At 38.5% G+C, this 12,694-nt stretch overlaps 1 protein-coding gene across 2 annotated transcripts in view; it reads left to right on the top strand.

The window, feature by feature from the left end:
* Positions 1-12,694, top strand: part of LOC137301875 (novel protein similar to elongation factor RNA polymerase II (ell)) — an 82,190-nt gene that overhangs the window by 56,166 nt on the left and 13,330 nt on the right. Inside the window, exons 7-9 of one of the 2 annotated variants that reach the window (XM_067971580.1) lie at positions 5,349-5,463; positions 7,077-7,578; positions 8,785-8,848. In XM_067971580.1, the coding sequence (XP_067827681.1) occupies positions 5,349-5,463; positions 7,077-7,578; positions 8,785-8,848 (681 nt within the window). The remainder of the gene's footprint in view (positions 1-5,348; positions 5,464-7,076; positions 7,579-8,784; positions 8,849-12,694) is intronic. The other variant, XM_067971581.1, reaches the window with a different exon arrangement.

Raw genomic sequence — 12,694 nt, 5'->3', positions numbered from 1 at the left:
GTAAACATCGTAACCAGACTATGCTTGAGCAATGTATTGGGAACTCAATAAATATATCTCCCATGGTGTTGTTTACACTCACTGGTAAGAAATGCTAGTTTATAATGACACTAATATTATATCATAATTTATGGTGTGTTATTCTGCCACTAAGATGAAGCTGTGTTTAAAGTGGCCTGTGCCATTAGGCCAGGAAGCTAATTGCTACCAATAAAAAGCAACTTCAAAAATATAAATATTTGTGTCACAATTGATTATGATTGGCTAAAATTTCATATTCATAGAATAGCAATAAATGACAATTGATAATATACCAATTGGAAGAAGGCAAAACGGGTGCATAAATATCAATGGAAAGCTGAGGCTGCATCCAAACAACTAATCAGCAATGAGCAGTTAACAAAACCTACTAATAATGAAGGGAACTAGCCAAATTGTTCGAAACATTTTTTGAAAAATCCTTTTGCCTGCATTCTCACAAAGATTCTCACCAGCAATATACTTTATAAGGCATAAAAATGACAACATTCACAAGAAATTATTAAACTTGCCTATATAGTACCATTTTGTTCAAAATGTCCTGAATTCCAACATGTTTATTTAAGCAGAATCTTTTAGTAACACTAAGTATTGGTGCAGAGATACTTGGTGGTAAAGGAAAGCTGGAAATTAGTTTTCGATTTCTTAGCCTCTATTATGAAAACTGACATTCTAAATAGATGGAACAATCCGCCCATTTGATCGTATTTTTTATCTGCCTTCAGCAGGTAAGGAAAACACTATACAATGTATATATATTTTTCAGGAACTTATCAAAAAACACTTCACTATCTCTGAGCATATTCCAGAAAATGCTTTCCAGATCCTTTCAGTGGGGATTTGCACTTCCTTTCCTTGCAATGACGTGATCTTCGACTCACCAAAGGCCATACTATGAGAGATCTTCCAGTTTTATTTTAGAAATTAGATATCGGAATAGTTGTGGTGATCAAAATTCAGGATTTTTTTTTTCAGAAATTCTGAGTGAACCCACAGATGATCATTATGTAATTGGCGAGCTGACGAGGGAAATGGGTCAACATTTAATAATAGACTAAATTGTGACCGAAAATCAGGTTAATTCTTAACAACCTGAATTTGACTCAGTGTGAGTGCATATGCTCCTTTTGTTTAAAAATAACTTGTTTTTAGAGCAGCTGTAGTATGGTGTCCAGTTTCCAAGCATGTGTTTTCTTTTGTATGGTAGCTGATTGCAGCTGTCTGGTTGGATTTGCAGCAAAAATCAAAATCTAATCTTTTTAATTTGATGGGTATGCATTTGCGTTCTCTGGCAAACTAAGTGACATGGGGTGATGGTGAGCTCAGTGCGTGATCCTGGATAATTTAAAGGTTTTGGATGTGATTTCTCTGTGGTCTTGAGAAAGGGGAGAGATGTGCACTGGTGTTCCCTTTGTAGTTTTGGAAGAGTTACTTTTGGTTATCGGGATCGGGCATTTATGATAATTACATAGAATTTACAACACAAGCCATTCAGCCCAACTGGTCTATACCAGTGTTTATGCTCCACACAAGTCTCCTCCCACCCTACTTCATCTAACCCTATCAGCATATTCTTCAGATATGGTGCAGAAAAGAGCAGGATATCCATTTGAAGCAGATAAGACTGGGGTGGATATGGAGCGTGACCGTGGGGTGCATTTTGTTCATTTTGGTGGTGTGCCTTACAAAGTAACAACACAACTAATGCAACTGCAGAAGTATGTGAAAATATACAGCTCTACTAAATCCTTGTATTGTGAATGCCTTCATTTTGATTAGGTGGCCAGCTACAAGTTATAAAGCACATTAAACTGTCTTGATTTTAAACCAGTGTTATGGTTTAAATTATATAATTGTATGTCAAACTATATACCCCATTCAAGGAACAGATGCAACCGGGAAGGTTTCTTGTCTTGTGACCATCTTGACCTTTTCTTGGTGAAATAATCAAATGCACTGTTGAAGCATTATGAGGTTACTTTATTAAAAACTTATGTAATTGAAATTACATCTTCTTTGATCTCCAGCAGTTTAATACATTGAGCTGTGAAAGATGGTCACAAAATATATTTATGTTTTGGCACCAGCTGTGTAACTCTCTAGTTTCTCGTGCATCCAGCATCTACAGTACAGATATAGAGACATCGGGAACTGTGCCAAAACATCTGAGTCATCAAGGATGTGACGTTATAGTTCATATGTTTGTCTGTATGGTGTTTTCATAGATGAAAGCCCTTTATATCTATCATTGGGATCTGTGGTTGAATTGCAGATTATAAACCTCATGCATGGGACTTTCCAGTATCTGTGGTTAGCAAAATGTTTGTGCTCTATTTACCATAAAAGTACACTTTACCAGAAAACCTGTAAACATTTATACCAGTAAGAATTTCCCACAGTAATTTGTCTTTGTCAGGATCTGTCTAGAATATTTAAACGGTGTCATATTTGGCAGCCATGGGGCAGACAGTCTGCCTTCTCATATCTGCTGACTGGCCAATGATCTGTGTCGATGGAATGGCACAGTGAATGCCCACAACTAGCATAGGACATGTGTGTCATAGGTATACCAGTTCAACAAGTTCTACTAATGAGGGCTTTTTCAAATACACAAGAAATGCTGACTCAGTATATATTAATAACTGAATGTAAGCACGTGGAAGCTACCAGATCAGAACAATTTCTTTTCAGCCAGTAGATATACATTTATAAAAGCTTGTCCACCCTTTTGTTATAGTTTTTTGTATGATTAACTAGTGTTGTTTCCTGTTAATATCCTTTATCCTGATAATTAACTTCTGGCCTGGTTAGTTAACATTCATTTGTTTCCAGCTTTCCTACTTTGTGGGAATAAGATTTGGTAACTTTAATACTAAGTACACATTGAGTAAACATTTCGAAACCTCTCTGCAGGTGCAGGTAAACACAGTGAATGTGGAGATTTTTTTAAACTTATTTTTCCACCCATCAGTAAATTTTGTGCTTATGAAGGTGAGGGATGTTAGTATTGGGAAATGGAACATTATTCCATTTTCGTTACCCAGTGTCAACATCAAGCACTCCCAGGGTGGATATAGCATGGTTAGATACAGAATGAACTTCCCTCCATGCTGACCCAGCAATCTGCTTCAGCCAAAATCTTAGAAGAGCACTCTTGACTGCACCAGTGTCATACTTATCAATTCCTGCAAAAGCCATCCTGTGGTCTCTCTGATTAAGATTGCCAAATTCGGTGCAGTTTTGTGCTATAGGTGATGCCAGAATTATTTCATGTAGGATCCTTGCAGCTAATAGATGGCGACACAAAAAAAACGCTTATTAGTACTCGTGGCACTTTAGATTAATAGTTTCTGAGTAGGTGCAGTTGAGTCCATTTATGAGTTATCCAGGCTGTTCTCAAGTAATCTGATTTTTCTTCACTTTTTGCCATTTTTTCTGTTGCCATGCCACTTTAAACCAGCACAAGAGTTTTCAACACCACACCTGATTAAACAGCTGATCTATTTCATGAGCCTTATCCTTCTCTACTAATCTCAACTTTGTTGAATGCCTTTTGAAAATCCAAGTAAATTATATGCACTGGATTACCCATATCCTGTAGCTTAGTTACCTCCTCAAAGAATTCCAGTAGATTCATCAGGCATGGCCTATTACATCTAAAGCTATGCTCCATCTGTATCCTTCAAGTGTTCATTTACAGCATCCTGTGCAATGCCTTATCCATTTTCCCACTATGGAAGGTAGGCTAACCAGCCTAATGGGTTCATGCTTACTTTTTGATTATTAGAACTACATTTGCTGTCTTCCAGTCCTCAGCTACTATTCCAGTTTTTATGGGGTGCCAAAAAGTATCAACCAAAGCATCATTCAGTTCCTTCTTTAATTTCTTGACAATCTATGATGTATCCCACCTGACTCAGTCTTGTTAATACTTAATCTTCCAGTTTCTGCATAACACGTTCTTTACTAGCTTTTATAAGTGTTAGATCCATTTATTACGATGGAAACTTATTTTTACAGTATTCCTTTGTGAAAACTGTAGTGAAGAATCCATTCAATATATTTGCCATGTCCTAAAAAACGCCATATCCTAAAAAAAACGATAGTAGTTTTACTCAATTTGTGCTTTGTTTGACCCACTTGCAGAGCCCATAATTTCATAGGCATTCTGAAGGATAAGATTAAGTACTTCTACAAGAATGTTGGCACAATGCAGTTGGTAAAGAAGGGACTATAGACTATAAGATATATAAGGATACTGAGCTAAAAAGGAAACTGCAAAAAAATGGAATGAAAAAATTCAGAACAGCAACACAAAATACAAAGACAAAATATACAATGTAACAACAAAAATCCATGAATTGTCACAGTACACCCACAAGGGTCAAAACCAAGAACTACTTCATCCTAGTCTAACTGGAAATGCTCAATCTGTTCCTATGTCAGTTTTGAGTCCACTGTACCGTAGGTATATACACTCCAGCATCCCAGGTTGTGCTGGCTTTGAAACCTGTAAGATTCAGTTCTTGGCATGCTTTGCAGCTTTCGGTCGCAATGCTGAATGTGTTTGTCATTGCTCTTATCAGTATCAAATCTAGCGGCATCTTTAATTTTTCCTGAACCATGCAGTTTTATTCCCTCCTCTTCTGAAGGCAGTGACTAGTGCTGAAGTACAGTTTTATAGCTAATGGCATCACAGCAGAGTCTGATCATGCCTTCACCTAAATTATATAAGTAAACTTTCAGTAGGGTCACTGAAAAGTGATCCAGATCAGGGAATCTTGCTAATTATCCCCTCCCTTGCTTGGGAGCAATAAGTCCAATTGTAGCATTCCTGTCACCCTGGTTGAGATCAGCTAACTCAGCACAGACGACAGATTGAAGGAATTTGCTGGTTGATGTGAATTAAGAAATTTCTCTCTTTCTAATTAATGTCATTTGGCCTCTAAAATACATTGCATCTTACTTATGGAAGCATCATTAGAATTTTGTTCTCCTTTTGTCAATCACACATGCTGACTTGTTCACATTGAACTCTCATCTCTGCTGCCTTTAAAGCTCTTGTGTGCTATATTGTAATGGTGAGGTTTATTCAAGGACATTTGTATTTTTCTAAAAAAAATGACAATTTATGGAATAGAAAGAAAATTGTCATTTCAGTTCACGTGTATGCTGTTGCAGATAGCGTACAACATTTTTTTGTATGCAGTACTAAACACAGCAGCATATTCTGACAAAACATTACATATGTGACCTCTGCATTTATTTTACTTTTTATATTATCTCTAACCAATGTCTCCTTATTGTAGGAAAAGGCAGCCATCACATTCTAGTCAGACCAAGAGTTTTCAACTCAGTTCTCCATTCCAGAAGTCCTCAGGGGAAACTTCACCACAGTCGAGCCCTGTCAAGAATTCTTTGTTGGTAAAAAGTCAAATTTATGATTGTTGTTATGTCTTTACTATAATTTCCTGCAATAACCTGTCTGCTGCAACTAAAATATATGCTCTGGATGTTTGTGGAGCTCATTTGGGCTTTAATAAAATAGTTGCCTTGTTCAAATTTTCTTAGCATTAATATGTGAAGTCCTAGTGAGAACTGGGATGCCTTTGAAAATGCCAAAATGAACAAATATGGAATTTAGGTCAGTTTGAAAGTGTGAGTGGAAGTGGACTGTTATAGTTATATATGTATGTTAACTGGCAGTTAAAATGGATGGAAGTAGAATAGGCATATGAAGACGCATTGAGTGAAAGAAAATGTTTGATCGCATGATAGAAATTCAAGGTTTTTAATTCAAATGAATAAGGAGGTGAGGGTTTTTAGAGGTTATAGGATGGTGTTTTCTTTTTTTGGCTGTCTTTTAAAGCTCTTGTACTTTATAAGCTTTTAACTCTTGCAGTGCTGCAAATGAATTTACTCTTCTGAGTACAGTCAGACTGCAGGATATGACGGTCGGTCGAGGACTTCCAATTGGTTGTAAAACTGAGCTTTGAAACTATTCCTGATATTTGACTGGCTTTGATACTGTAATGTTATTATGTTTGTTTTTATTGGCACAATGCTTCAGCTACAAACAAACCAAAGCAGTTGGCCCAATGAGTCAGAGATTTCTCTGAATCCTCAGCTAGTTTAGAGGTTAAAATTCAAATTCTGATATCTACCATAAAATTCAATGCATCAGTAACTCCATGTTTATCGGGCACTAAATCGGGTTTAAAAACCTAAGATCTTCCAAAGGTGTGTTTTTTTTTTACTTTGCCTCCCCCTCTCTCCTTTCCACTCCCCTACCTCCTTCACCTCCCCCTCTCTCTCCTCCCCTCCCTTTCTCTCTCCTCCCCTCTCCCTTCCCTGCCCACCCCCCCTCCTTCCCTGTCCACCCTCCCTTCTCTTTCCGTTCTCTCTCACTCCCTGTTCTCCCTCCCCTTCTCGATTTCCCTCCTCCATCTATCGTGATGAACTTGTGCAGCCGAAAGACATTAACAAAGTGTTTTTTAAACTAATCTGCGTACGTTAAATCATAGAATCAATGAATTGTACTTTGGCATTCTTGCCTAGAAATTTTAACCTGACACTTCTGATTCCATAGCTGAAATAGTTGATCTGTAATTGAATTTTAAAGTGGCCCAGGATTGAAATTGCAAATATTTAATGGTTCAACTTGGTATTCCAAAGTTGCTGATCTGCTTGCCATGTTATAACAATACTGGGGAAAATATTGCTGTTGGCTTGCACCATTACTGCTTGGAGTAGCTGCTCATTGAATTCAGAATTTTAAAAAATGTGCATTGTGCACCATTTTCATCCCTTCCATCTATAAACACATATAGATGCAGAATTAAATCATGGCTGCTACAATAGGCCTAGTGAAATTGGACCAAGAAGACCAACATATAAATTGTGTCTGTTACATATGGTGCCTGTAAAAACGCTATGCAGCTGCTACTGTTGACCAGAAAAAAGAATATAGTGATGAAGTAATAAGAGCTATATTCACTGTTTATTGTTTTTTTAAAAAAAGTTTACCTTTATTCCAGAAACGACCAGTGCCTTCAGAATGGACAAATTCACACACAAACAAGAAAAGTAAAGTATTACAGTCCAAGAGTCATCTACAGCCTGTTTTGAATGGACATCTTCCTTATTCAACATGCCTTTCCGCCACAGCAAATTCCTGTGTAACTGTTAAAACAGAGTTCCAGAAAACTCGCACTTCGCTGCCTGAGTGTCAGAATGAGTTTAATGAACAATTTAAAAAGTGCAACAACTCTACAAAAAGTCACATAAACAGAAATGATAAAGAATTCAAAGGCAACAGGGATATTACTGGGAACCCTAGGAACCAAGTTGCACAAGCCAGTTTAGAACAGACAGCTTATCCTCTTTCAGAGGATATGGAACTCTCTACTAGTCACAATAAAAAGAAGTCCAAAAAACACAAAGAAAAGGAGAGGGAACACATGAAACCAGAAGCAAGAATGTGGCTAAAAGAGAGTCCAGTACAAAGGGTTGGAAAATCGCGTGAAGAGGATATTGAAGGTAACATTTGTGTCACGCAGGGTTTTTTTAAAAAGTATAGGTTCCTAAGCTCTTGCAGTGGAAATGAATCCTCAAACTATATAAGTCACTCGACATAAATAATTAAGAAATGTTCCAACTAAATATATAGCTCTTATGTAATAGTCCTTTAGAGGTGATCTTGAAAATTCTCACTTTAATTTCAAATGTATAGAGTTTATCATAGGTCTTGATACCTGCATGCTTTCTCCTTCTCCCTGATCTGTTTTCAAGTGAGTCAGCATTGTGTTATATGGCAAAGGACACTCCCACTTCTTAGTGCTGATGAAGCTGCTCTAGAAGATAGATTTGTTAGATAAGGGTATTAAGGGATATAGAACCAAGGCAGATAAATGGAGTTGAGCTACAGATTAACCATGATTGAATTGAATGGCAGAACGGGCTCGAGAGGTTGAATGGCCTACTCCTGTTCCTGTGTTCCTAGAAGTCACAGAGCCCCTTAGCCAATAGTGAGGAACATGATGAAATACTGACTGCTCTAGAATAAACAGGAGAGAGACAAAAAGGATCGAGTTTGAATGGAGTTGCAGTCTGAATGCAGTTTCATTTTAAAAGCGCGAAACCTCTTTATCTGTATAAATTGTGCACCATTAAGAGTTCAGGCAACCACAATAGCAGTGATACAAGTGACCATCATCAGCATGTAATTGTAAGTGAAATCTTGGACCGTGTTATTCACTGTCTTAATTTATAAAATAAGATTAAATATAAAGCCTTATTTTAACAGTACCTTTTTATAAAAGTGTACTTTCTATTTAGATTTGCAAAAATATTCCTCAAAACTGATAGGAACTAACCTGTATGTTGTGTAGGTTTGTCAACAAAAGGGATTCATTACTCTTTCTATTTCCAGTTACTTTAGCTGTTCAAATATTGTGTCTATGGTTCTGTGAAATGTGGCAGGTGCATTGAAGTGCATTTGCGTTTAGCTGTGTACACAAAGCTTTTTTCTTCATTTTGTTGATTACTGACTAAAAATAGCTGTGAAGATCCATTAACGCAAGCAACTGTTGCAGTTGAAGTCTTTTTTTAAAAAAAAATCGATCATACACTGCTACTAATGCCTATTACCAGAAAATAGTCATGTAATTACCATTGGCAATTAGTACGGTCCATTGACATTTAGTATTTTAGATAGTCAAATAACCTGTATGATCTTATCTACAGAGCATGAAACCACAAATACATCTGCAACCGCTAGTTCAACAGTGGAAATGCCTGACTATTTATTGTGAGTAGTATTGATTCAGTAAAAATTTTGCATTAGGAAATTGCTGTATTTGGTGAAGGCACTGTTGCCTTATATCTGTAGTCTTACACATGTTGACAATTCAGTATGGCTTCTATCTGACAGACTCTGAAAATATAGACTGCTGTTAATCTACAAAGTAAAGGTGCCCTGGTCCTGTAAAACATGGTGTCTGTGTTGCATTGGTGCTTACGTTGCAGCTGGGACTCTATCTTGCTGACTGGCCAAGTGCCAAAAAAGTCCCACACTACATTGCATAAGTCGCACCTTGAAGACAGGAGATCCAAAGACCTGCATTAAATTGTAACTTTTGAACTAGTTATAGAAGTTTACAGCACAGGAGGAGACAATTCGGCCCATCATATCTGTGCTGCTTTTTGCTAGAGCACTCCAAAACTAATTACAATGAATATTCCACAAAACATCGCTATCTTGAGCGTGCAGCAAAAATATGCAAAGGCTCTTACATCCTTAACAGTGGATCTCTGTGCACTTTATGCATGCTGTTCTACAATGCATAAAATGAAAATAGATAGAATATTTGCCCATCTATATGAGGCAGAGAGGGAAAGAAGGAGGGACACAGAGATGCTGTTCTTTTAAAATATCATTGCATACAATACAATTGGCTGCTTTCCCCATTCAGATGTGTAGCCTTGTTCTGGAGCAACTTAATATTTCTTCGCTCTTAGACTTCACAATGATTAACAAGTGGAAAAGTCCCTAGTTCCATGTCATTTTGGGTTTTTTTCTTTCAAATTCCCGGAAGTTAACCATGAAGCAATATTAAAGTTTTTTTGTTTAATTTTTGAAGACTTGTGCTGCCTTCCTTCAATTGATGCCCGTGGACTTCAGCCGACGGGGTTTTTTGGTTTGATGCCAATTGGCTGTGTTCCAGCTTCTGGTTCATGTTGACATCAAGATTAAAGATTTGCATAAAATGTGGATTCATTCCTATGATAGTTATTCACAAGACCTGTTCACACCTGTTGGACTTGGGATTCAGAAGTACAATTTCAAAATTTGCAGACGACACCAAATTGGGAGGTGTAGTTAATAAAAAGGAAGAATGCGTCAAAATGTAAGGAAACATTAATCAACTTGCAGAATGGGTGTATATTTGGCAAATGAATTTCAATATAGGTAAGTGTGAGGTGGTGCATTTTGGTAGGAAGAATAAGGAGGCTACATACTGCTTGGATAATAAGAGTCTAAATGGGGTAGAGGAGCAAAGGGATCTCAGATGACTTATACACAAATCACTAAATTGAAAAGCAGAGAAGTTATGTTAAACATTGTATAGAGCCTTGGTTAGACCACACTTCGAGTACTATGCACAGTTCTGGTCTCCATATTATAAAAAGGATATAGAGGCATTGGAGAAGGTACAAAAAAGATTCACAAGGATGATACCAGAACTAAGAGGATATACTTATCAGGGAAGGTTGAATAGGCTAGGGCTCTTTAGAATGGAGAAGGCTGAGGGGTGACCTGTCAGAAGTTTTTTAAGATAATGAAAGGGTTTGATAGGGTAGATGTAGAGAAAATGTTTCCACTTGTGGGGGATTCCAAAAACTAGTGGCCATAAATATAAGATAGTCACTAATAAATCCAATAGGGAATTCAGGAGAATTTTTTTTTCCCCAAAGAGTGGTAAGACTGTGGAATGCTTTACCACAAGGAGTAGTTGAGGCAAATAGCATAGATGCATTTAAGGGAAGCTAGATAAGCACACGAGGGAGAAAGGAATAGATGGGTATGCTGATACGGTTAGATAAAGTAGGGAGGGAGGAGACTCGTGTGAAGCATAAGCATCAGCATAGACCAGTTTGGGCCGAATGGCCTGTCTCTGTGCTGTAGACTTGATGTAACTCGATGTAACATTGTCGTCCATTGTTTCCAAAGTTGTTCTTGACATGACTGCCTTCCCTGATGGAAGACCATCATGACGGGAATGATGTCTAACATTGATTATCCCTCGGCTTTGAAGTTTTGAGTGCAGAGCACTTCTGATATCGTTCTTCTAGCTCTAGATTGGCTAGGGACTTCAGCAGCGGCAGGGATTTTGGACAGGTATGACCATTTAACGGCGCACCAGCTGACTAATCGATGCATCGTGATGACTTAAACCTCCAAGGAGGAGGCATTTATATCCCGGAGGGGAGGGTTACACTTCCTTCTCTGGTAATGATCAAAAAGTTGTTAATGCAAAGGGTTTGTCAGCAAGTCTAGTATCAAATGAGCAAGTGAGCATGGTATCTACGTCACTAACCGACAACAGTATACAGACTTGGGTCCACGTAGAAGCAGCTGGTTTGCATTTTAAAATGATTGAAGGTATGTCCCAAATATATTAGAGATTTGGCTTTGGCCAATTACGCCCAACGTCAGTTATTTGTCTGCGAGAATACGTTAAAACACCAGATGACCATCACAACCTTTCTCACAAAGGGCAGTGGAAAACTGGAACTCCCCCCCAAAAGGCTGTGGATGCTGGGTCAATTGAAATTTAAAGACTGAGAGTAATAGATTTTTTGTTAGGAAAGAGTATCAATGGATGTGGAGCAATAGCAGGTAAATGGAGTTGAGGTACTGATCAGCCATGATCTAATTGAATGGCGGAACAGGCTCGAGGGTTGAATGGCCGACTCCTGCGCCTGTGTAGACCAATGGGTGATTTTGTACTAATCGCTTCAGTGGCAGCCTAATGTGCATGTTTTTGCTGCTGCTTGGGTCATCGTTCATATTGACAGTCATATCATCACTGCACTTCTTGAGCCTGAAGGGGCTTAAAACTTCTATCCCATCTTTGCGGATGTGGGTACAAGTTGTAAAGAATAGATGGAAATGAGCACAAGGGACAAGTGACTGAGGTATAGTACACTGTTCGGAGGCTCCTTGTTATATCCTTTTGAGGAATCCAATTGTTTTCATTCTGTGCAGCTGAACAACAGGTTGTTGGGACAGACTCTGCTATGGATCTAATGTACTAGTCAGACTGACATAGCTGGTCTGACTTCCAATTCCTTTCTCTGATTGTCTGCTCAAAGGCAATTTGAAAAACCTTGATGTAGACAGCCCCACTGACATCAAGATATGGAGTATACAGGTACCGTATGTCAGATGCAGCTATCCAGGTGCATATAACTTACCATACTGGCATTGGATACAATTCATTTACATTGAGGACATCCATGTGGGTGCATCTGTTGCTGCTGTGTATGCTGGGACAATGATTGTGTATGCTGGGACTGAGCTGATAGCGAGGTTACTACAATCGGACAGGTACTTATACCATTGTAGGTTTAAGTTCATCCAGTTGAGCATTTCATGATCTCCACTTCAATTTATAGCGAGAGCTTGTTAGCTGTCCCTTCCCATGGAAAAAGTTGTTTGGGGAGCAAGCTAAAGCTATTTCTGGCATGATACATATTTACTCTTCAGATGGAAGGGTCCAGGGTCAGTAGGGCCAGGCAAATGGAAAATCAGGCAGGGTACAAGTAGAGCTTCTGATTTCACGGTGGTGACAAAAAAGAACCCTGAAATTCCTGACTGGCCTCTGTATCGGAGGAAGTGCCACAGGCAGGGTTTCCAATCACTGACCAGCCCCGACTGACCCTGCTGCAATTCCCGGAGTTAGTCGGGTTAAATATTTTGGGCGGGCGTCTATGTCGTTTTGGTGTAGCTGTGATGCCCGTCCCAGTGGGGTGGAGGAATATCACTGTAGCACACTGCCACAGTATACTGGAGCTGGCCAAGCCAGATTAGGTAACATGAAGTGGCCTTGAAGGGTACACAACCAAAACATCAAAATGTGTCTTTTCTCTT

This window comes from Heptranchias perlo, chromosome 34 (assembly GCF_035084215.1).
Source record: "Heptranchias perlo isolate sHepPer1 chromosome 34, sHepPer1.hap1, whole genome shotgun sequence".
Taxonomy (NCBI): domain Eukaryota; kingdom Metazoa; phylum Chordata; class Chondrichthyes; order Hexanchiformes; family Hexanchidae; genus Heptranchias; species Heptranchias perlo.
The sequence above is the reverse complement of the archived record's forward strand: the minus strand, read 5'-3'. Positions and strand labels throughout refer to the sequence as shown.